This window comes from Athene noctua, chromosome 37, assembly GCF_965140245.1.
Source record: "Athene noctua chromosome 37, bAthNoc1.hap1.1, whole genome shotgun sequence".
Lineage (NCBI taxonomy): Eukaryota > Metazoa > Chordata > Aves > Strigiformes > Strigidae > Athene > Athene noctua.
The window spans coordinates 515,114-536,343 of NC_134073.1; the positions used below are offsets into that span (position 1 = coordinate 515,114).

Consider the following 21,230-nt stretch of genomic DNA (forward strand, 5'->3'; position numbering starts at 1 on the left):
TGGCCCCCCAAAACCACCTCAACTCGATGGTGGCCCCCCAAAACCACCTCAACTCGATGGTAGCCCCCCAAACCCACCTCAACTCGATGGTAGCCCCCCAAACCCACCTCAACTCGATGGTGGCCCCCCAAAACCACCTCAACTCGATGGTGGCCCCCCAAACCCACCTCAACTTGATGGTGGCCCCCCAAAACCACCTCAACTCGATGGTGGCCCCCCAAAACCACCTCAACTCGATGGTAGCCCCCCAAACCCACCTCAACTCGATGGTGGCCCCCCAAACCCACCTCAACTCGATGGTAGCCCCCCAAACCCACCTCAACTCGATGGTGGCCCCCCAAAACCCACCTCAACTCGACGGCAGCCCCCCAAAACCACCTCAACTCGATGGTGGCCCCCCAAAACCCACCTCAACTCGATGGTAGCCCCCCAAAACCCACCTCAACTCGACGGCAGCCCCCCAAAACCACCTCAACTCGATGGTAGCCCCCCAAAACCACCTCAACTCGATGGTGGCCCCTCAAAACCCACCTCAACTCGATGGTAGCCCCCCCAAACCCACCTCAACTCGATGGTGGCCCCCCCAAACCCACCTCAACTTGATGGTGGCCCCCCAAAACCACCTCAACTCGATGGTAGCCCCCCAAAACCCACCTCAACTCGATGGTAGCCCCCCAAAACCCACCTCAACTCGATGGTGGCCCCCCAAAACCCTCTCCCCCTTCCCCCAAACCACGTGCCCAGCTCTGGGAACCCCCGCGGAGGGAGATTATGGGGGGCAGCGCGTCCCCCCCGGGCTTGGCCGGTCCCTCACCATGGCGGTGATCTCGTCGAAGGACTGGAGGAACTCGACGATCTTGGACTTGTGGGTGGGCTCGACGCGGGCGAAGCAGCAGGCGCGGCGACAGGCCTCGCGCTGCTCGGCCGGGGGCAGGTCGTCGAACTCGCGGCCCGTGTAGGCGCGGCCCGTCACCTCCTCTTCCTCGCTGAAGATGCCGATGCGGCGGCAGATGGCGATGGCCGTGCCCTTGTTGTCCCCCGTGATCATGATGACCCGGATGCCGGCGTCGCGGCACAAGCGGATGGAACCCATCACCTCCTTCCGCGGGGGGTCCAACATCCCGACGCAACCCACGAAGGTCAAGTCGACCTTGGGGAGGAGGAAGAGGGAGGGATCGGGGACGGTCCCCGCCCGGAAAAGGGAAAAATATCGGGGGGAAAAAGGGGGAGGGCGGTCGTAAACGCGTCCGCGCGCGCGGGGCGGGGATGGGGGTAGAAAAATTGAAAAATTGGAAAATGAAAAAAAAAAATAAAAAGGATGGGGCGTAAAGACACAGAGACACTCGTGACGGGGTGGGGATGGGGATAAAAAAATTAAAAAATGAAAAATAAAAAAAAAAAAGGGATGTAAATACACAGACACACTCATTCTGGGGTGGGGATAAAAAAATAAAAAAATGAAAAATAAAAAAAAAAAGGGATGTAAATACACAGACACACTCATTCTGGGGTGGGGATAAAAAAATAAAAAAATGAAAAATAAAAAAAAAAAGGGACGTAAAGACACAGAGACACTCGTGACGGGGTGGGGATGGGGATAAAAAATTAAAAGATTTAAAAAATAAATAAAAAATGATGGGACGTAAATACGCACGCACGGGTGGGGATGGGGATAAAAAATTAAAAATTTAAAAAATAAAAAAAAAATAATGGGACGTAAATATGCACGCACGGGTGGGGATGGGGATAAAAAAATAAAAAATGAAAAAATAAATAAAAAATGAGGGGACGTAAATACGCACGCACACATACACGGGGTGGGGATGGGGATAAAAAATTAAAAAATGAAAAATTATAAAAAAAAATGGGACGTAAATACACACACACACTCGTTCTGGGGTGGGGATAAAAAAATAAAAAATAAAAAAAAAAATTTAAAAAATGGGACGTAAACACACACACACACACGGGGTGGGGATGGGGATAAAAAATTTTCAAAAATTAAAAATAATTTTTAAAAAAAGGGACCTTGGACGGGGAGGGAGCCACGGGAGAAGGGTTTTATGTGGAGAAATGGGGGGAAAAAAACCCCAAAAATGGGAAGTTTTGCACCGATATGGGACAAAAAAAAATCACCGGAGAGGGTGTGATGTGAAAAATAGGTGGAAAAAAAACCCCAAAAGCCAAAAGAACCCCCAAAAAAAGGTGTTTTGGGGCCTTATAGGGTGAAGAAACTCAACGAGGGACCCTCAGACACCCAAAAAATCCCTAAAAAACCGAAAAAAAGGTGTTTTTGGGCCTTACAGGGAGAAAAAGCTCAACGAGGGACCCTCAGACACCCCCAAAATAACCTAAAAAAAACAAAAAAAGTTTTTTTTGGGCCTTATAGGGTGAAGAAACTCAACGAGGGACCCTCAGACACCCCAAAAAATCCCTAAAAAACCCAAAAAAAGGTTTTTTTGGGCCTTATAGGGTGAAGAACGTCAACAAGGGACCCTGAGACACCCCAAAAAACCCTAAAAAAACCCAAAAAAGGGTTTTTTGGGCCTTACAGGGAGAAAAAGCTCAACGAGGGACCCTCAGACACCCCCAAAAAACCTAAAAAACCCAAAAAAAAGTGGTTTTGGGGCTTATAGTGTGAAGAACGTCAACGAGGGACCCTCAGACACCCAAAAAATCCCTAAAAACCCCAAAAAAGGTGTTTTGGGGCCTTACAAGTTGAAGAATGCCAACGAGGGACCCTCAGACACCCCAAAAAATCCGTAAAAAACCCAAAAAAGGTGGTTTTGGGCCTTATAGGGTAAAGACACTCAACGAGGGACCCTCAGACACCCAAAAAATCCGTAAAAAACCCAAAAAAAGGGTTTTTTGGGCCTTACAGGGTGAAGAAACTCAACGAGGGGCCCTCAGACGCCCCCAAAAAAACCCAAAAAAAGGTGTTTTTGGGCCTTATAGGGTGAAGAAACTCAACGAGGGACCCTCAGACACCCAAAAAAACTAAAAAACCCCAAAAAAGGTGTTTTTGGGCCTTATAGGTTGAAGAATGCCAACGAGGGACCCTCAGACACCCCAAAAAATCCGTAAAAAACCCAAAAAAGGTGGTTTTGGGCCTTATAGGGTAAAGACACTCATCGAGGGACCCTCAGACACCCAAAAAATCCGTAAAAAACCCAAAAAAAAGGGTTTTTTGGGCCTTACAGGGTGAAGAACGTCAACGAGGGGCCCTCAGACGCCCCCCAAGGCCCCCCCAAATCACCTCGTACTCGACGAACTTGGTGGAGTCCTCGAGGAGCATGTCCTCCTTCTTGGGGGGCGTGTCGCGCGTGGCCAGGGCGAGGCAGCGCAGGGTGTCGCGGCCGGTGCCCCACTCCTTGATGACGGCCAAGATCTTCTCCTTGACGGGCGGGGTCAGCGGCACCCGGGCCGTGCCCACCCGCACGTAGCTGCAGCGGTCGATGACGCCCTCGGGGGCGCCCTGAGGGGGGCGGGAGGGGAGGTCAGGGGGGGGTGGGGGGGGAGAAAGGGGGACACGGGGGCGTGGGGTGAGGGGATATGGGGACACTGGGATGTGGGGAGGGGACACGGGGGTGTGGGGAGGGGACACGGGGGTGTGGGGACACGGGGAGGGGACATGGGGGCGTGGGGTGAGGGGATATGGGGACACAGGGATGTGGGAAGGGACACAGGGGTGTGGGGACACGGGGAGGGGACTCGGGGGCGTGGGGTGAGGGGATATGGGGGTGTGGGGACACGGGGAGGGGACACGGGGGCGTGGGGTGAGGGGATATGGGGACACGGGGACGTGGGGAGGGGACACGGGGGTGTGGGGTGAGGGGATATGGGGACACTGGGATGTGGGGAGGGGACACGGGGGTGTGGGGAGGGGACACGGGGGTGTGGGGACACGGGGAGGGGACACGGGGGCGTGGGGTGAGGGGATATGGGGGTGTGGGGACACGGGGAGGGGACACGGGGGCGTGGGGTGAGGGGATATGGGGACACTGGGATGTGGGGAGGGGACACGGGGGCGTGGGGTGAGGGGATATGGGGACACGGGGACGTGGGGAGGGGACACGGGGGCGTGGGGTGAGGGGATATGGGGACACGGGGACGTGGGGAGGTGACACGGGGGTGTGGGGAGGGGACACGGGGGTGTGGGGACACGGGGAGGGGACACGGGGGCGTGGGGTGAGGGGATATGGGGACACGGGGACGTGGGGAGGGGACACGGGGGCGTGGGGTGAGGGGATATGGGGACACGGGGATGTGGGGAGGGGACGTGGGGGCATGGGGTGAGGGGACACGGGGACACGGGGACGGGGGGAGGTGACGTGGAGACATGGGGAGGGGACACGGGGGTGTGGGGTGAAGGGATATGTGGACACGGGGACGTGGGGAGGGGACACGGGGGTGTGGGGACACGGGGAGGGGACACGGGAGCGTGGGGTGAGGGGACACGGGGACACGGGGAGGGGACGTGGAGACGTGGGGAGGGGACACGGGGGCGTGGGGACAGGGGGAGGGGACACGGGGGCGTGGGATGAGGGGACATGGGGACACGGGGAGGTGGGGAGGGGACACGGGGGTGTGGGGACACGGGGAGGGGACGTGGAGACACGGGGAGGGGACACGGGGGTGTGGTGGGCCACTAATTCATGGTGACAGGCCAGGAGGATGTGGCAGAAGGACACAAGGACGTGGGGAGGGGACACAAAGGCGTGGGGAGGGGACATCGGGCTGTGGGCAGGGGCCACGTGGCCACGGTGGGCCACCAATCCACGCCGACGGGCCACCAGGAGCCCCCGGAAGCCCACAAGGACCCGGAGACGGAAGACAAAGACCCAGCGCCGGGCCACGAGGAGGCGGGGCGGGGCCACGAGGGTGTGACAAGTCACGGGGCCGTGGGTAGAGGCCACGTGGCCACGGTGGGCCACTAATTCACGCTGACGGGCCACCAGGAGACGGTAGAGGGCCACAAGGATTTGGAGACGGGACACAGGGATGTGACAAGACACGGGGCTGTGGGGTGGGGACACGGGGACGTGGGGAGGGGCCACGTGGCCACGGTGGGCCACTAATCCACGCTGACGGGCCACCAGGACCCCTCGGAAGCCCACAAGGACCCGGAGACGGAAGACAAAGACCCAATGTTGGGCCACAAAGACGTGGGGAGTGGCCACGAGGGTGTGACAAGACACGGGGCCGAGGATAGAGGCCACATGGCCACGGTGGGCCACCAATCCACGCTGACGGGCCACCAGGACCCCTCGGAAGCCCACAAGGACCCGGAGACGGAAGACAAAGACGCAGCGCCGGGCCGCGAGGAAGCGGCGCGGTGGCCACAGGCGGGCAGCGCCCTCCCAGTCCGAGTAGCCACGTCGGTAGCCACACGTGGCTCACCTTAACAAACATCTTGTTGCCCACGGCGGCGCGCGAGGCCTTGGCCGGGGAGCAATACACCGACATGGACTTGCGGTCGCGGGAGAACTCGAGGGTGAATTCCTTCTTCATCAGCTGCTTGATGACCTGGGGGCGGGGACACCCCCCGGTGACACGTGGGCCACCGAGGTGACAAAAAGGGCTACCACAGGTGGCCACGGGGACTCACGGAGTTGCAAGCGTTGGCCCGTTCCACTTTGGAGAGGTTGCGGACGTCGGTGTTGAAGACGTTCATCTTCTCCACCAGGCAGGTCAAGGCCGTCTCCGTGGCTTCCCCGACCTTCTCGTAGACGCCCTTGGCCTTGGGGACAACGCGGGGGGTGTGTCACCGTGGGAGGGGGTTGGGGACACTTTTTTTGGGGGAGGGGACACACGTGGCGTGGCACCTCGTTGTAGTCGAGGGAGGAGTCGTTGCAGAGGGCGCAGATGGTGGCCAGTTCCACCAGGCCGTCGTATTGTCCCGCCTTCACCACCTTCTCCTGCTTCAGCCTGGTTGGGTGGGGACACGTGGGGACGTTTGGGGACACGTGGGGACGTTTGGGGACGCTTGGGGACACTCGGGGACGTTCGGTGGCACTTTGGGATGGGGTGGGAGGGGCCGTTGCCCAGCCCGGGTGGTCCAAGGGGATCACTCGAGGTTCCACCCCCTGCCCCCGTCTTGGGTGTCCCCCGGTGTCCCACCTGAGGTCCCCTGGGGTGTCCCCGATGTCCCCGTGATGTCCCCATGGGTGTCCCCCGTGTCCCCAAAGACCCCCTGAGGTCCCCCGGGGTGTCCCCAAAGACCCCCTGAGGTCCCCTGGGGTGTCCCCCGTGTCCCCAAGGACCCCCGACACTCCCTTGGGTGTCCCCAATGTCCCCATGACATCCCCTCGGTCCCCTGAATGTCCCCAAAGACCCCCTGAGGTCCCCTTGGGTGTCCCCAATGTCCTCAAAGACCCCCCCAAGGTCCTCTGGGGTGTCCCCAATGTCCCCAAGGACCCCCAACACCCCCTTGGGTGTCCCCAATGTCCCCCTGAGGTCCCCATGGGTATCCCCGATGTCCCCAAGGACCCCTTGAAGTCCCCTGGGGTGCCCCAGTGTCCCTAATGTCCCCATGTCACCCCCTTGGGTGTCCCCAATGTCCCCGGTGTCCCCATGACACCCCCTCGGGCCCCCCAATGTCCCCAGCGACTCCCAACACCCCTCGGGGCACCCCAATGTCCCCAAGAACCCCCTGCTGTCCCCTGGCGTGCCCCAATGTCCCCAGTGACCCCCCAACACCCTCTCGGTCCCCCCAGTGTCCCCAAGGACCCCAAGACGCCCCCCAATGTCCCCAATGTCCCCATGACACCCCCTCGGGCCCCCCAATGTCCCCAGCGACTCCCAACACCCCTCGGGGCACCCCAACATCCCCAAGAACCCCCTGCTGTCCCCTGGCGTGCCCCAATGTCCCCAGTGACCCCCCAACACCCTCTCGGTCCCCCCAGTGTCCCCAAGGACCCCATGACGCCCCCCAATGTCCCCAATGTCCCCATGACACCCCCTCGGGGCCCCCCCAAACATCTCCCCCCCCCCCCCCCATCCATCACCATCGCAGGAGCCTCAGAAACATCGGTACCGACCCCGGGGGGGGGGGGGGGGGGGGCAGGGGGAAACCCCCCCAAATCGGGGGGTCCCCAGGGTGCTGGGGGGGGGCGGGAGGGACATGGGGACCCCCCAAAAAAGGGGGTTCAAGGGTGTGGGGGGGGTGTCACTCACACGTCACCCTCGGGGGCGTAAGTGGAGCCGGTGATGGAGAACTCGTTGAGGGCGCAGACGTCACCTTCCACCTTGTCCACCACGAACATCTTGGGGGGGGGGGGGGGGAAAAGGGGGTTCAGGGGGTCCCCGAAGGGTGTTGGGGACCCCCCAAGGGGAAGGGTGGGGGGTCGTGGGGATGGGGGAGCACCCTGAGGGGTCAGGGGTGGGGGGAGGTGTTGGGAGGGGGAGGTTAAAGCGGGGGGGAGTTTGGGGGGGGGTGTTGGGGTAAGCAAAGGGGTATTGGGGCACCCAAGGGGGACGGGGGGGGGACATTGGGGCACCCAAGGGGGACATTGGGGCACCCAGAGGTGACATGGAGGGACATTGGGGCACCCAGAGGGTCACAGGGTGACACTGGGGAACCCAAAGGGGACACTGAGGCACCGAAGGGGACGGGGGGGGTCCTGGGGGCACCCAAGGGGGACACTGGGGCACCCAAAGGGACATGGGGGGACATTGGGGCACCCAAGGGGACACGGGGGGACATGGGGGCACTCAAGGGGGACACTGGGGCACCCAAAAGGGACATTGGGGGCACCCAAGGGGACACGGGGGGACATTGGGGCACCCAAGGGGACACGGGGGGACATTGGGGCACCCAAAGGTATATTGGGGGCACCCAAAGGGTCACAGGGTGACACTGGGGGACCCAAAGGGGACATTGAGGCACCGAAGGGGACAGTGGGGGGTCCTGGGGGCACCCAAGGGGGACACTGGGGCACCCAAAGGGGACACGGGGGCACGCAATGGGGACACGGGGGCACCCAGAGGGACATTGGGGGCACCCAAGGGGACAGGTGGGGACATGGGGGCACCCAAAGGGACATTGGGGCACCCAAAGGTGACATGGGGGGACATTGGGGCACCCAAGGGGGACATTGGGGCACAAAAAGGGACACGGGGGGACCTGGGGGCACCCAAGGGGACACTGGGGCACCCAAGGGGACACTGGGGCACCCAAAGGGACACAGGGGGACACTGGGGGCACCCAAGGGGACATTGGGGCACCCAAAGGGACACGGGGGGACATTGGGGCACCCAAGGTGACACTGGGGCACCCAAGGGGACAGGTGGGGACATGGGGGCACCCAAGGGGACATTGTGGCACCCAAAGGTGACACGGGGGGACATTGGGGCACCCAAAGGGACACGGGGGGACAGGGGGGCACCCAAGGGGACATTGTGGCACCCAAAGGTGACACGGGGGGACATTGGGGCACCCAAAGGGACACGGGGGGACAGGGGGGCACCCAAGGGGACATTGTGGCACCCAAAGGTGACACGGGGGGACACTGGGACACCCAAAGGGACACAGGGGGACATTGTGGCACCCAAAGGTGACACGGGGGGACACTGGGACACCCAAAGGGACACAGGGGGACATTGTGGCACCCAAAGGTGACACGGGGGGACACTGGGACACCCAAAGGGACACAGGGGGACACTGGGGCACCCAAAGGTGACACGGGGGGACAGGGGGGCACCCAAGGGGACATTGTGGCACCCAAAGGTGACACGGGGGGACATTGGGGCACCCAAAGGGACACGGGGGGACACTGGGACACCCAAAGGGACACAGGGGGACAGGGGGGCACCCAAAGGTGACACGGGGGGACAGGGGGGCACCCAAGGGTCCGTTAAACGTGACCTTCCGCCCCCCCCAAAAAGGCCCCAAAAGGGACCTTGGGGACACCCAAGGAGGTGACTCGCGGGGCGGGGCGGGGCGGGTGGGCGTGTCCTGCGCGCTGTGGCCGCCCACCTTGCAGACCGACATCTGATTGGTCGTCAGGGTGCCCGTCTTGTCGGAGCAGATGACCGAGGTGCAGCCCAGGGTCTCGACCGAGGGGAGGCTCCGCACGATGGCGTTCTTCTTGGCCATGCGGCGCGTGCCCAGCGCCAGGCACGTCGTGATCACGGCCGGCAGCCCTGCGGCCAGCGGCCACCTCAGAGCCGGGGCCACCGGGAACCGACGGGTGGCTACCGGATCCGAAACGCGGCTACCGGATCCGAAACGCGGCTACCGGGGCCCCAAAGGCGGCTATCCGCTCCTAAAATGCGGCTATCCGCTCCTAAAATGCGCCTAACGGCTCCTAAAATGTGGCTACTGATTCTAAAATGTGGCTACCGGGTTCTAAGATGTGGCTACCGGATCCAGAAAGGCGGCTATCGGCCCCAAAAGGCGGCTATCGGCTCTGAAAGGCGGCTATCTGCTCCTAAAATGCGCCTAACGGCTCCTAAAATGTGGCTACTGATTCTAAAATGTGGCTACCGGTTCTGGAAATGTGGCTACTGGGTTCTAAGATGTGGCTACCGGATCCGGAAAGGCGGATATCGGACCGAAAAGGCAGCTATCGGCCCCAAAACGCGGCTATCGGCTCCTAAAATGTGGCTAATGGCTTGTAAAATGTGGCTACTTATTCCAAAATGTGGCTACCGGTTCTGGAAATGTGGCTACTGGGTTCTAAGATGTGGCTACCGGATCCGAAACGCGGCTATCCGCTCCTAAAATGCGGCTATCTGCTCCTAAAATGCGCCTAACGGCTCCTAAAATGTGGCTACTGATTCTAAAATGTGGCTACCGGTTCCGGAAATGTGGCTACTGGGTTCTAAGATGTGGCTACCGGATCCGAAACACGGCTATCCGCTCCTAAAATGCGGCTATCTGCTCCTAAAATGTGGCTACTGATTCTAAAATGTGGCTACCGGTTCTGGAAATGTGGCTACTGGGTTCTAAGATGTGGCTACCGGATCCGAAACACGGCTATCCGCTCCTAAAATGCGGCTATCTGCTCCTAAAATGCGCCTAACGGCTCCTAAAATGTGGCTACTGATTCTAAAATGTGGCTACCGGTTCTGGAAATGTGGCTACTGGGTTCTAAGATGTGGCTACCGGATCCGGAAAAGCGGCTATCGGACACAAAAGGCGGCTATCGGCCCCAAAACGCGGCTATCGGCTCCTAAAATGTGGCTAATGGCTCGTAAAATGTGGCTACTTATTCCAAAATGTGGCTACCGGTTCTGGAAATGTGGCTACTGGGTTCTAAGATGTGGCTACCGGATCCGAAACGCGGCTATCCGCTCCTAAAATGCGGCTATCTGCTCCTAAAATGCGCCTAACGGCTCCTAAAATGTGGCTACTGATTCTAAAATGTGGCTACCGGTTCCGGAAATGTGGCTACTGGGTTCTAAGATGTGGCTACCGGATCCGAAACGCGGCTACCGGGGCCCGAAACGCGGCTATCCGCTCCTAAAATGCGGCTATCGGCTCCTAAAATGCGCCTAACGGCTCCTAAAATGTGGCTACTGATTCTAAAATGTGGCTACCGGTTCTGGAAATGTGGCTACTGGGTTCTAAGATGTGGCTACCGGATCCGGAAAGGCGGCTATCGGTCCCAAAAGGCGGCTATCGGCCCCAAAACGCGGCTATCGGCTCGTAAAATGTGCCTAACGGCTTGTAAAATGTGGCTACTGATTCCAAAATGTGGCTACCGGTTCCGGAAATGTGGCTACTGGCTTCCAAAATGGGGCTGTTGGATCCGCGGGGTGGCTACCGGATCCTGAAACACGGCTATCGGCCCCGAAAGGCGGCTATCGGCCACGAAATGTAGATGGCCACCAAGACCCCATCAATGGCCACCATGACCCTCTTACACCCACAGATGACCACCATGACCCCACAGTTGACCACCAAGACCCTCTTACACCCACAGATGGCCACCGTGACCCCCTAAATGGCCACCAAGACCCCATCGATGGCCATCATGACCCTCTTACACCCACAAATGGCCACCATGGCACCCTAGATGGCCACCAAGACCCCATCTATGACCACCACGACCCTCCTACACCCACAGATGGCCACCAAGACCCCCCAGATGACCACCAAGACCCCACGATCCTCCTACACCCATAGATGGCCACCAAGACCCCATCGATGACCACCAAGACCCCACAGATGACCACCAAGACCCCACAGATGACCACCATGACCCCACAGATGACCACCAAGACCCCACAGATGACCACCATGACCCCATTGATGACCACCGTGACCCTCATACACCCACAGATGGCCACCGTGACCCCCTAAATGGCCACCACGACCCCATCGATGGCCATCATGACCCTCTTACACCCACAGATGGCCACCATGGCACCCTAGATGACCACCAAGACCCCATCGATGACCACCAAGACCCTCTTACACCCACAGATGGCCACCAAGACCCCACAGATGACCACCAAGACCCCATCTATGACCACCACGATCCTCCTACACCCATAGATGGCCACCAAGACCCCATCAATGACCACCAAGACCCCACAGATGGCCACCAAGACCCCACAGATGACCACCAAGACCCCATTGATGACCACCAAGACCCCATTGATGACCACCAAGACCCCACAGATGACCACCAAGACCCCACAGATGACCACCAAGACCCCACAGATGACCACCATGACCCTCATACACCCACAGACGGCCACCACGCCCCCACAGACGGCCACCACGCCCCCACAGATGACCGCCACGCCCCTCTTCCACCCACAGACGCCCCCCACCCCACCCCGCCCCGCCGCCCACCTTCGGGGATGGCGGCCACGGCCAAGGCGACGGCGATCTTGAAGTAGTAGATGGCCACCAAGACCCCATTGATGACCACCGTGACCCTCATACACCCACAGATGGCCACCGTGACCCCCTAGATGGCCACCAAGACCCCATCGATGGCCATCATGACCCTCATACACCCACAGATGGCCACCATGGCACCCTAGATGACCACCAAGACCCTATCGATGACCACCAAGACCCTCTTACACCCACAGATGGCCACCAAGACCCTATCGATGACCACCAAGACCCTCTTACACCCACAGATGGCCACCAAGACCCCACAGATGACCACCACGACCCTCCTACACCCACAGATGGCCACCAAGACCCCCCAGATGACCACCAAGACCCCACGATCCTCCTACACCCATAGATGGCCACCAAGACCCCATCGATGACCACCAAGACCCCACAGATGACCACCAAGACCCCACAGATGACCACCATGACCCCACAGATGACCACCAAGACCCCACAGATGACCACCATGACCCTCATACACCCACAGATGACCACCACGCCCCCACAGACGGCCACCACGCCCCCACAGACGACCGCCACGCCCCTCTTCCACCCACAGACGCCCCCCACCCCGCCCCGCCCCGCCGCCCACCTTTGGGGATGGCGGCCACGGCCAAGGCGACGGCGATCTTGAAGTAGTAGATGGCCACCATGACCCCATTGATGACCACCATGACCCTGATACACCCACAGATGGCCACCGTGACCCCCTAGATGGCCACCACAACCCCATCAATGGCCATCATGACCCTCATACACCCACAGATGGCCACCATGGCACCCTAGATGACCACCAAGACCCTCTTACACCCACAGATGGCCACCAAGACCCCACAGATGACCACCAAGACCCCATCTATGACCACCATGATCCTCCTACACCCATAGATGGCCACCAAGACCCCATCAATGACCACCAAGACCCCACTGATGACCACCAAGACCCCACAGATGGCCACCAAGACCCCACAGATGGCCACCAAGACCCCACAGATGACCACCATGACCCTCATACACCCACAGATGACCACCACGCCCCCACAGACGGCCACCACGCCCCCACAGATGACCGCCACGCCCCTCTTCCACCCACAGACGCCCCCCACCCCACCCCGCCCCGCCGCCCACCTTCGGGGATGGCGGCCACGGCCAAGGCGACGGCGATCTTGAAGTAGTAGATGGCGCCGCGGATCCAGGAGCCGCCGTGGACGGGGTCGTTGAAGTGGCCGATGTTGATGAGCCACACGGCCACGCAGATGAGGGAGATGACCTTGGAGAGCTGCTCCCCGAACTCGTCCAGCTTCTGCTGCAGCGGCGTCTTGTCCTGCTCCGTGGCCGCCATCTCGTCGCGGATCTTCCCGATCTCCGTGTTCACCCCCGTGGCCACCACGATCCCCACGGCCTTGCCCGCCCCGATGTTGGTGCCCTGGGGAGGGGGAAAAAAAAACAAAAAAAAAAAAAAAAAAAAAAAAACAAAACAAAAGAAAAAAACAAAATGGAGGAAAAGGGGGAGACGGGGGGGGGATGGGGGGGGGACACGGGGGGATGTGGGGGGTGATGGGGGGATGGGGGAACATGGGGGGGACACAGGGAGGGACACGGGGGGACATGGGGGGATGTGGGGGGACACGGGGGGGACACAGGGAGTGACACAGGGTGACACAGGGGGATGGGGGGGTGATGGGGGGATGGGGGGGGACACGGGGGGACACGGGGGGACACAGGGAGTGACACGGGGTGACACCGGGGGACATGGGGGGATGTGGGGGGATACGGGGGGGACACAGGGAGTGACACGGGGGGACACGGGGGGATGTGGGGGGTGATGGGGGGATGGGGGGGACATGGGGGGGTGACAAGGGGGGTCAGAGTGACACGGGGGGTGACACAGGGGGACATGGGAGGTGATGGGGGCATGGGGTGACACAGGGGGTGACAGCGGGTGACAGCGGGTGATGGGGTGACAGCAGGTGACAGGGGTGCCAGGGGTGACAGCAGGTGACAGCAGGTGACAGGGTGATGGGGTGACGGGGTGCCAGGGGTGAGAGTGGGTGACAGAGGTGACAGGGGTGACAGGGGGTGACAGGGTGACAGGGTGACGGGGTGACGGGGTGAGAGTGGGTGACAGCAGGTGACAGGGTGATGGGGTGATGGGGGGTGACGGGGTGACGGGGTGACGAGGTGACGGGGTGACAGGGTGACAGGAGGTGACAGGAGGTGACAGGTGACAGGTGACGGGTGACGCGTGTCCCTCACGGAGAAGAGCATGTTCTTCTTGTCCTGGTTGACGGCGCGGGGGTCGGGCACCGGCTCCGTGTGTTTGATCACGGACACAGACTCGCCTGCGGAGCGGGGACACCAGTCACACCAGTAACACACCAGTAACACACCAGTCACACCAGTAACACACCAGTAACACACCAGTCACACCAGTAACACACCAGTGACACACCAGTAACACACCAGTAACACCAGTCACACCAGTAACACACCAGTAACACACCAGTCACACCAGTAACACACCAGTAACACCAGTCACACCAGTGACACACCAGTCACACCAGTGACACACCAGTCACACCAGTAACACACCAGTAACACACCAGTCACACCAGTGACACACCAGTCACACCAGTAACACACCAGTAACACCAGTAACACACCAGTAACACACCAGTCACACCAGTAACACACCAGTAACACGCCAGTCACACCAGTGACACACCAGTCACACCAGTAACACACCAGTGACACCAGTAACACACCAGTCACACCAGTAACACACCAGTAACACACCAGTCACACCAGTAACACCAGTAACACCAGTAACACCAGTCACACCAGTGACACACCAGTAACACACCAGTCACACCAGTGACACCAGTCACACCAGTAACACACCAGTCACACCAGTAACACCAGTGACACCAGTCACACCAGTAACACACCAGTCACACCAGTCACACACCAGTCACACCAGTAACACACCAGTAACACACCAGTCACACCAGTAACACACCAGTAACACCAGTCACACCAGTGACACACCAGTAACACCAGTCACACCAGTAACACCAGTCACACCAGTAACACACCAGTAACACCAGTAACACACCAGTAACACCAGTGACACCAGTGACACACCAAGGACACCAACCAGGGTCACCAGTAACACACCAGTGACACTGGTAACACCAACAACAGACACCAGTGACCTCCCAGTCCCCTCCCAGTCCCCCCCAACCCCCTCCCAGTCCCCCCCAGTCCCTCCCAGTCCCCCCCAATCCCCTCCCAGTCCCCCCCAACCCCCTCCCAGTCCCCCCCAGTCCCTCCCAGTCCCTCCCAATCCCCTCCCAGTCCCCCCCAACCCCCTCCCAGTCCCCCCCAATCCCCTCCCAGTCCCCCCCAGTCCCTCCCAGTACATACCAGTTAGGATGGACTGGTCCACCCGCAGGGTCGTGGATTTGATGGAGATGATGCGGATGTCGGCCGGGACCTTGTCACCCACTGGGGGAACTGGGAGTTACTGGGAGGCACTGGGGGCTGCACTGGCACCTACTGGGGCCTACTGGGGCTGTACTGGGACCTATTGGGGTTTACTGGGAGTTGTACTGGGACCTACTTGGACCTACTGGGGATTACTGGGATCTACTGGGACCTACTGGGGGGTTACTGGGATCTCCTGGGAGCTACTGGGACCTACTGGGGGCCACTGGGGTCTCCTGGGAGTTACTGGGATATCCTGGGTGCTACTGGGACCTACTGGCATCTACTGGGAATTAGTGGACCCTACTGGAAGTTACTGGGATCTCCTGGGGGGCACTGGGATCTACTGGGATCTCCTGAGTGTCACTGGAACCTACTGGGAGTCACTGGGATCTCCTGGGGGGTCACTGGGATCTACTGGGAGTTACTGGGATCTCCTGGGGGTCACTGGGATCTACTGGGAGTTACTGGAACCTACTGGGAGTTACTGGGATCTCCTGGGGGTCACTGGAACCTACTGGGAGTCACTGGGATCTCCTGGGGCGCACTGGGATCTACTGGGAGTTACTGGGACTTACTGGGATCTACTGGGGGTCACTGGAACCTACTGGGAGTTACTGGGGGTCACTGGAACCTACTGGGATTTACTGGGAGTTACTGGGATCTCCTGGGGGTCACTGGAACCTACTGGGAGTCACTGGAACCTACTGGGAGTTACTGGGATCTACTGGGAGTCACTGGGCCCCTCCAGGACATTTCTGGGGGGTCCCTCAGCCGCCATCTTGGAAACGTCCCCGTGTCCCCCCCGGCCGCCATCTTGGCGTCCCCGTGCGTCCCCCCCCTCCCTCCATCCGCCATTTTGTTGATCGTGTCCCCGTGTCCCCCCATCCGCCATTTCGGGGACATCGTGTCCCCTCGTGTCCCCCGGCCGCCATTTTGTGGGTGTCACCATGTGTCCCCCTCCCTCCATCCGCCATTTTGTGGGTGTCCCCGTGTCCCCTCATCCGCCATTTCGGGGACATCGTGTCCCCTCGTGTCCCTTGGCCGCCATTTTGTTGACGTCCCCGTGACCTCGTGTCCCCCCATCCGCCATTTTGTGGGTGTCCCCGTGTGCCCCCATCCGCCATTTTGGGGACCTCGTCTCCCCTCCCTCTCTCCGCCATTTTGTGGGTATCCCCGTGTCCCCCCATCCGCCATTTTGGGGACCTCGTCTCCCCTCCCTCCCTCCCTCCGCCATTTTGTGGGCGTCCCCCGCGGCGTCCCCTCACCCGCCACCTCGGCGATGTCCCCGGGGACGAGGTCGCGGGCCTTGACGCGCTGCACGGCCTTGCGGTCGGCCCGATAGACCTTCCCCATCTCGGGCTCGTACTCCTTCAGCGCCTCGATGGCGTTCTCGGCGTTCCGCTCCTGGGGACACCGCGGGGACGTTGGGGACACCGCGGGGACGTTGGGAGACACCGCGGGGACACCGCAGGGACATTGGGGGACACCACGGGGACGTTGGGGACACCGCGGGGACACCGCGGGGACACCGCAGGGACATTGGGGGACACCGCGGGGACGTTGGGGGACACCGTGGGGACGTTGGGGACACCACGGAGACACCGCAGGGACATTGGGGGACACCGCAGGGACGTTGGGGACACCGCAGGGACACCGCGGGGACGTTGGGAGACACCACGGGGACATTGGGGACACCGCGGGGACATTGGGAGACACCGCGGGGACATTGGGAGACACCGCGGGGACACCGCGGGGACGTTGGGAGACACCACAGGGACATTGGGGACACCGCGGGGATGTTGGGAGACATTGCGGGGACGTTGGGGACACCGCGGGGACACCGCGGGGACGTTGGGAGACACCACGGGGACATTGGGGACACCGTGGGGACATTGGGAGACACCGCGGGGACATTGGGGACACCGCGGGGACACCGCGGGGACACTGCAGGAACGTTGGGGACACCGCGGGGACACCGCAGGGACGTTGGGGGACACCATGGGGATGTTGGGGGACGTTGGGGACATCGTGGGGACGTTGGGGACACCGCGGGGACACCGCAGGGACGTTGGGGGACACCATGGGGATGTTGGGGGACGTTGGGGACATCGTGGGGACGTTGGGGACACCGCGGGGACACCGCGGGGACATTGGGGGACACTGCAGGGACGTTGGGGACATCGTGGGGACGTTGGGGACACCGCGGGGACACCGCGGGGACATTGGGGGACACTGCAGGGACGTTGGGGACATCGTGGGGACGTTGGGGACACCGCGGGGACACCGCGGGGACATTGGGGGACACTGCAGGGACGTTGGGGACATCGTGGGGACGTTGGGGACACCGCGGGGATGTTGGGAGACATCGCGGGGACACTGCGGGGACGTTGGGGGACACCGCGGGGACATCAAGGGGATGTTGGGGACACCGTAGGGATGTTGGGGACATTGTGGGGACATCACAGGGACATCAAGGGGGCGTTGGGGACATCGGGGGACTTCAGGGACACCAGCGGCCCCGTCGCCATGTGACCAAAGCCCCCTAAATGTCCCCAACTGTCCCCCAAGCTCCAAAATGTCCCCAAGGGTCCCCAACACGTCCCCAACAGTCCCCAAGCGTCCCCAAAATGTCCCAACAACCCCCAAATGTCCCCAACAGTCCCCAAATCCCCTCAAAACGTCCCCAAGTGTCCGCAAGTGTCCCCAACCACCCCAAAATGTCCCCAAGCGTCCCCAAAATGTCCCCAAGTGTCCCCAAGCGTCCCCAAGTGTCCCCAACCACCCAAAAATGTCCCCAAGTGTCCCCAAAACGTCCCCAAAATGTCCCCAAGTGTCCCCAACAGTCCCCAACAGTCCCCAAGTGTCCCCAACCACCCCAAAATGTCCCCAAGTGTCCCCAAAACGTCCCCAACCACCCCAAAATGTCCCCAAGTGTCCCCAAAATGTCCCCAACAGTCCCCAACCACCCCAAAATGTCCCCAAGTGTCCCCAAAACGTCCCCAAAATATCCCCAAGCATCCCCAAATCCCCCCAAATGCCCCCAAATCCGTCCCCAAGTTGTCCCCAAAATGTCCCCAAGTGTCCCCAAGTGTCCCAAAAACGTCCCCAAAATGTCCCCAAGTGTCACCAACAGTCCCCAACAGTCCCCAACCACCCCAAAATGTCCCCAAGTGTCCCCAAAACGTCCCCAAATCCCCCCAAATGCCCCCAAATCCGTCCCCAAGTTGTCCCCAAAATGTCCCCAAGTGTCCCCAACCACCCCAAAATGTCCCCAAGTGTCCCCAAAACGTCCCCAAGTGTCCCCAACCACCCCAAAATGTCCCCAAGTGTCCCCAAAATGTCCCCAACAGTCCCCAACCACCCCAAAATGTCCCCAAGTGTCCCCAAAACGTCCCCAAAATGTCCCCAAGCATCCCCAAATCCCCCCAAATGCCCCCAAATCCGTCCCCAAGTTGTCCCCAAAACGTCCCCAAGTTGTCCCCAAGTTGTCCCCAAGCCCCCCCTCACCTGCCACACGCCCACCACGGCGTTGGCCACCAGGATGAGGAGGATGACGAAGGGCTCGACGAAGGCCGTGATGGTCTCCTCCCCCTCCTCGAACCAGGCCAGCACCTGGGGGGGGACACGCGGTGACACCGCGGTGACACCGTGGGGACACGGGGGGGGTGGTGGTGGTGGCAGCTGTCCCCATTCCCCCCCCCCCGGGGCAGCTGCTGCCACTTGAGATGTCACCGGATCCCCCCCGAGGTCACCCCCAAGGACACCAACACCCCCCCCCCCCCGTGTCACCGTGTGTCCCCTCCCTCCCCCAAAGTGTCCCCAAAAGGTCCCCAAAGCCCCGCTAAATGTCCCCAAGGGTCCTCAAACCCCCCCCAATGTCCCCAAGTCCCCCCCAAATCCCCCCAGATGTCCCCCAACGTCCCCAACTCCCCCCCAAATGTCCCCAAATCCCCCCCAAATGTCCCCAAATCTCCCCCAAATGTCCCCCAATGTCCCCAACTCCCCCCCAAATGTCCCCAACGTCCCCAAATCCCCCCCAAATGTCCCCCAATGTCCCCAAATGTCCCCAAATCCCCCCCAACTCCTCCCCAACGTCCCCAAATCCCCCCAAATGTCCCCAACGCCCCCCCCACTGTCCCCAAATCCCCCCCAGATGTCCCCCAACATCCCCAACTCCCCCCCAAATGTCCCCAACCTCCCCCCCAAATGTCCCCAACTCCCCCCCAGCTGTCCTCCAACGTCCCCAACTCCCCCCCAAATGTCCCCAAATCCCCCCAAATGTCCCCCAATGTCCCCAACTCCCCCCAAATGTCCCCAAATCCCCCCCAAATGTCCCCCAATGTCCCCAAATCCCCCCCAAATGTCCCCCAATGTCCCCAACTCCCCCCCAAATGTCCCCAACTCCCCCCAGCTGTCCCCCAATGTCCCAACTCCCCCCCAACGTCCCCAACTCCCCCCCAAATGTCCCCCAACGTCCCCAACTCCCCCCCAACGTCCCCAACTCCCCCCCAAATGTCCCCAAATCCCCCCCAAATGTCCCCCAATGTCCCCAACTCCCCCCCAAATGTCCCCAAATCCCCCCAGCTGTCCCCCAACGTCCCCAAATTTCCCCAACTCCCCCAGATGTCCCCCAAACCCTCCCCAACGTCCCCAAATCCCCCCCCCAAATGTCCCCCAACGTCCCCAACCCGCCCCCCCCCGCTGTCCCCCGCTGTCCCCGCTGTCCCCCCCACTCACGAAGGAGATGCAGGCGGCCAGGAGCAGGATCCGCACCAGCAGATCCTCGAACTGCTCCACCACCAGCTCCCAGATCGTCTTCCCTGGGGGGGGAACACACACCCCACCCCCCCCCGGACAACAATTTGGGGCCTTTTCTACACTTTGGGGCACTTTTCGGGGTCACGCGGGGGTCAAAGGGTGACGGGGGAGCCCCAAAATGTGCCCCCCCCCCCCCCCCCCCGCGGTGACAAGGACTCACCCTCCTCCGCTGGCAGCTCTGTGGGGACAAAAAGGGGGGGGGGGGGGGGGTGAGGAGGGGACACCCCAATATCCCCCCCCGTCGGCCCCCCAAAACTCCCCCCGGGTCCCCCCAAACCTCCTCGGGTCCCCTCACACCCCCAATGTCCCCCCCAGACCCCCAAACTCCCCTTTTTCTCCTCCAAAAATCCCCCCAAAAGCCATTTGTTTCCCCCCCAAAACCCCCCCCCCCCCCGGCCCCCCCAAACCCCCCCTGAACCCCATTTCTGAGCGGCCCCATGTACCCCAATCCCCCCCCTTGGCCCCCAAACCCCTCTGGGCCCCCCCAAACCCCCTTTTCCCCCCGTACCCCCTTTTTTCCCCATTTCCCCCCATTTTTTCCCCCGTACCCCCATTTTTTCCATTTTTTTCCCCATTTTTCCCCCCCGAACCCCTTTTTTCTTCCCCTTTCCCCCCATTTTTTCCCTCTTTTCCCCCCCGTACCCCCTTTTCCCCCCATTTTGCCCCCGTACCCCTTTTTTTCCCCATTTTCCCTTATTTTTCTGCTTTTTTTCCCCCTGTACCCCCTTTTTACCCCTTTTTTTACCAATTTCCCCCCATACACTTTTTTTCCCCCTTTTTCCCCCATTATCCCCCTAAATCCCCCCTTTTCCCCCCCCGTACCCCCTTTTTCCCCATTTTCCCCACTTTTTCCCCCCATTTCTCCCCTAAACCCCCTTTTCCCCTTTCTCACCTATTTTTCCCCCTTTTTTCCCCCATTTTTTCCACTTTGCCCCCCCTTTTCCCCTAAATCCCCATTTTCTCCCTTTTCCCCCAATTTCTCCCCCCCTTTTCCCCAATTTTTCCACTTTTTGCCCTATTTCCCCCCCTAAATACCCCTTTTCCCCCCTTACCCCCATTTTTT

At 60.7% G+C, this 21,230-nt stretch overlaps 1 protein-coding gene across 1 annotated transcript in view; it reads right to left on the reverse strand.

Annotated features, from left to right (window-relative positions):
- Positions 1-20,340, reverse strand: part of LOC141972909 (sarcoplasmic/endoplasmic reticulum calcium ATPase 1-like) — a 32,574-nt gene extending 12,234 nt beyond the window's left edge. The window contains exons 1-14 of the mRNA XM_074930969.1: positions 20,328-20,340; positions 20,087-20,169; positions 18,857-18,961; positions 16,615-16,753; positions 15,287-15,367; positions 14,117-14,202; positions 12,989-13,286; positions 8,978-9,144; positions 7,177-7,265; positions 5,826-5,928; positions 5,609-5,740; positions 5,401-5,526; positions 3,257-3,475; positions 815-1,150 (exon numbers count right to left, since the gene is read on the reverse strand). Of these exons, the coding sequence (XP_074787070.1) occupies positions 815-1,150; positions 3,257-3,475; positions 5,401-5,526; positions 5,609-5,740; positions 5,826-5,928; positions 7,177-7,265; positions 8,978-9,144; positions 12,989-13,286; positions 14,117-14,202; positions 15,287-15,367; positions 16,615-16,702 (1,725 nt within the window). The 5' untranslated portion in view covers positions 16,703-16,753; positions 18,857-18,961; positions 20,087-20,169; positions 20,328-20,340. The remainder of the gene's footprint in view (positions 1-814; positions 1,151-3,256; positions 3,476-5,400; positions 5,527-5,608; positions 5,741-5,825; positions 5,929-7,176; positions 7,266-8,977; positions 9,145-12,988; positions 13,287-14,116; positions 14,203-15,286; positions 15,368-16,614; positions 16,754-18,856; positions 18,962-20,086; positions 20,170-20,327) is intronic.
- Between the last annotated feature and the right edge of the window lie 890 nt (positions 20,341-21,230).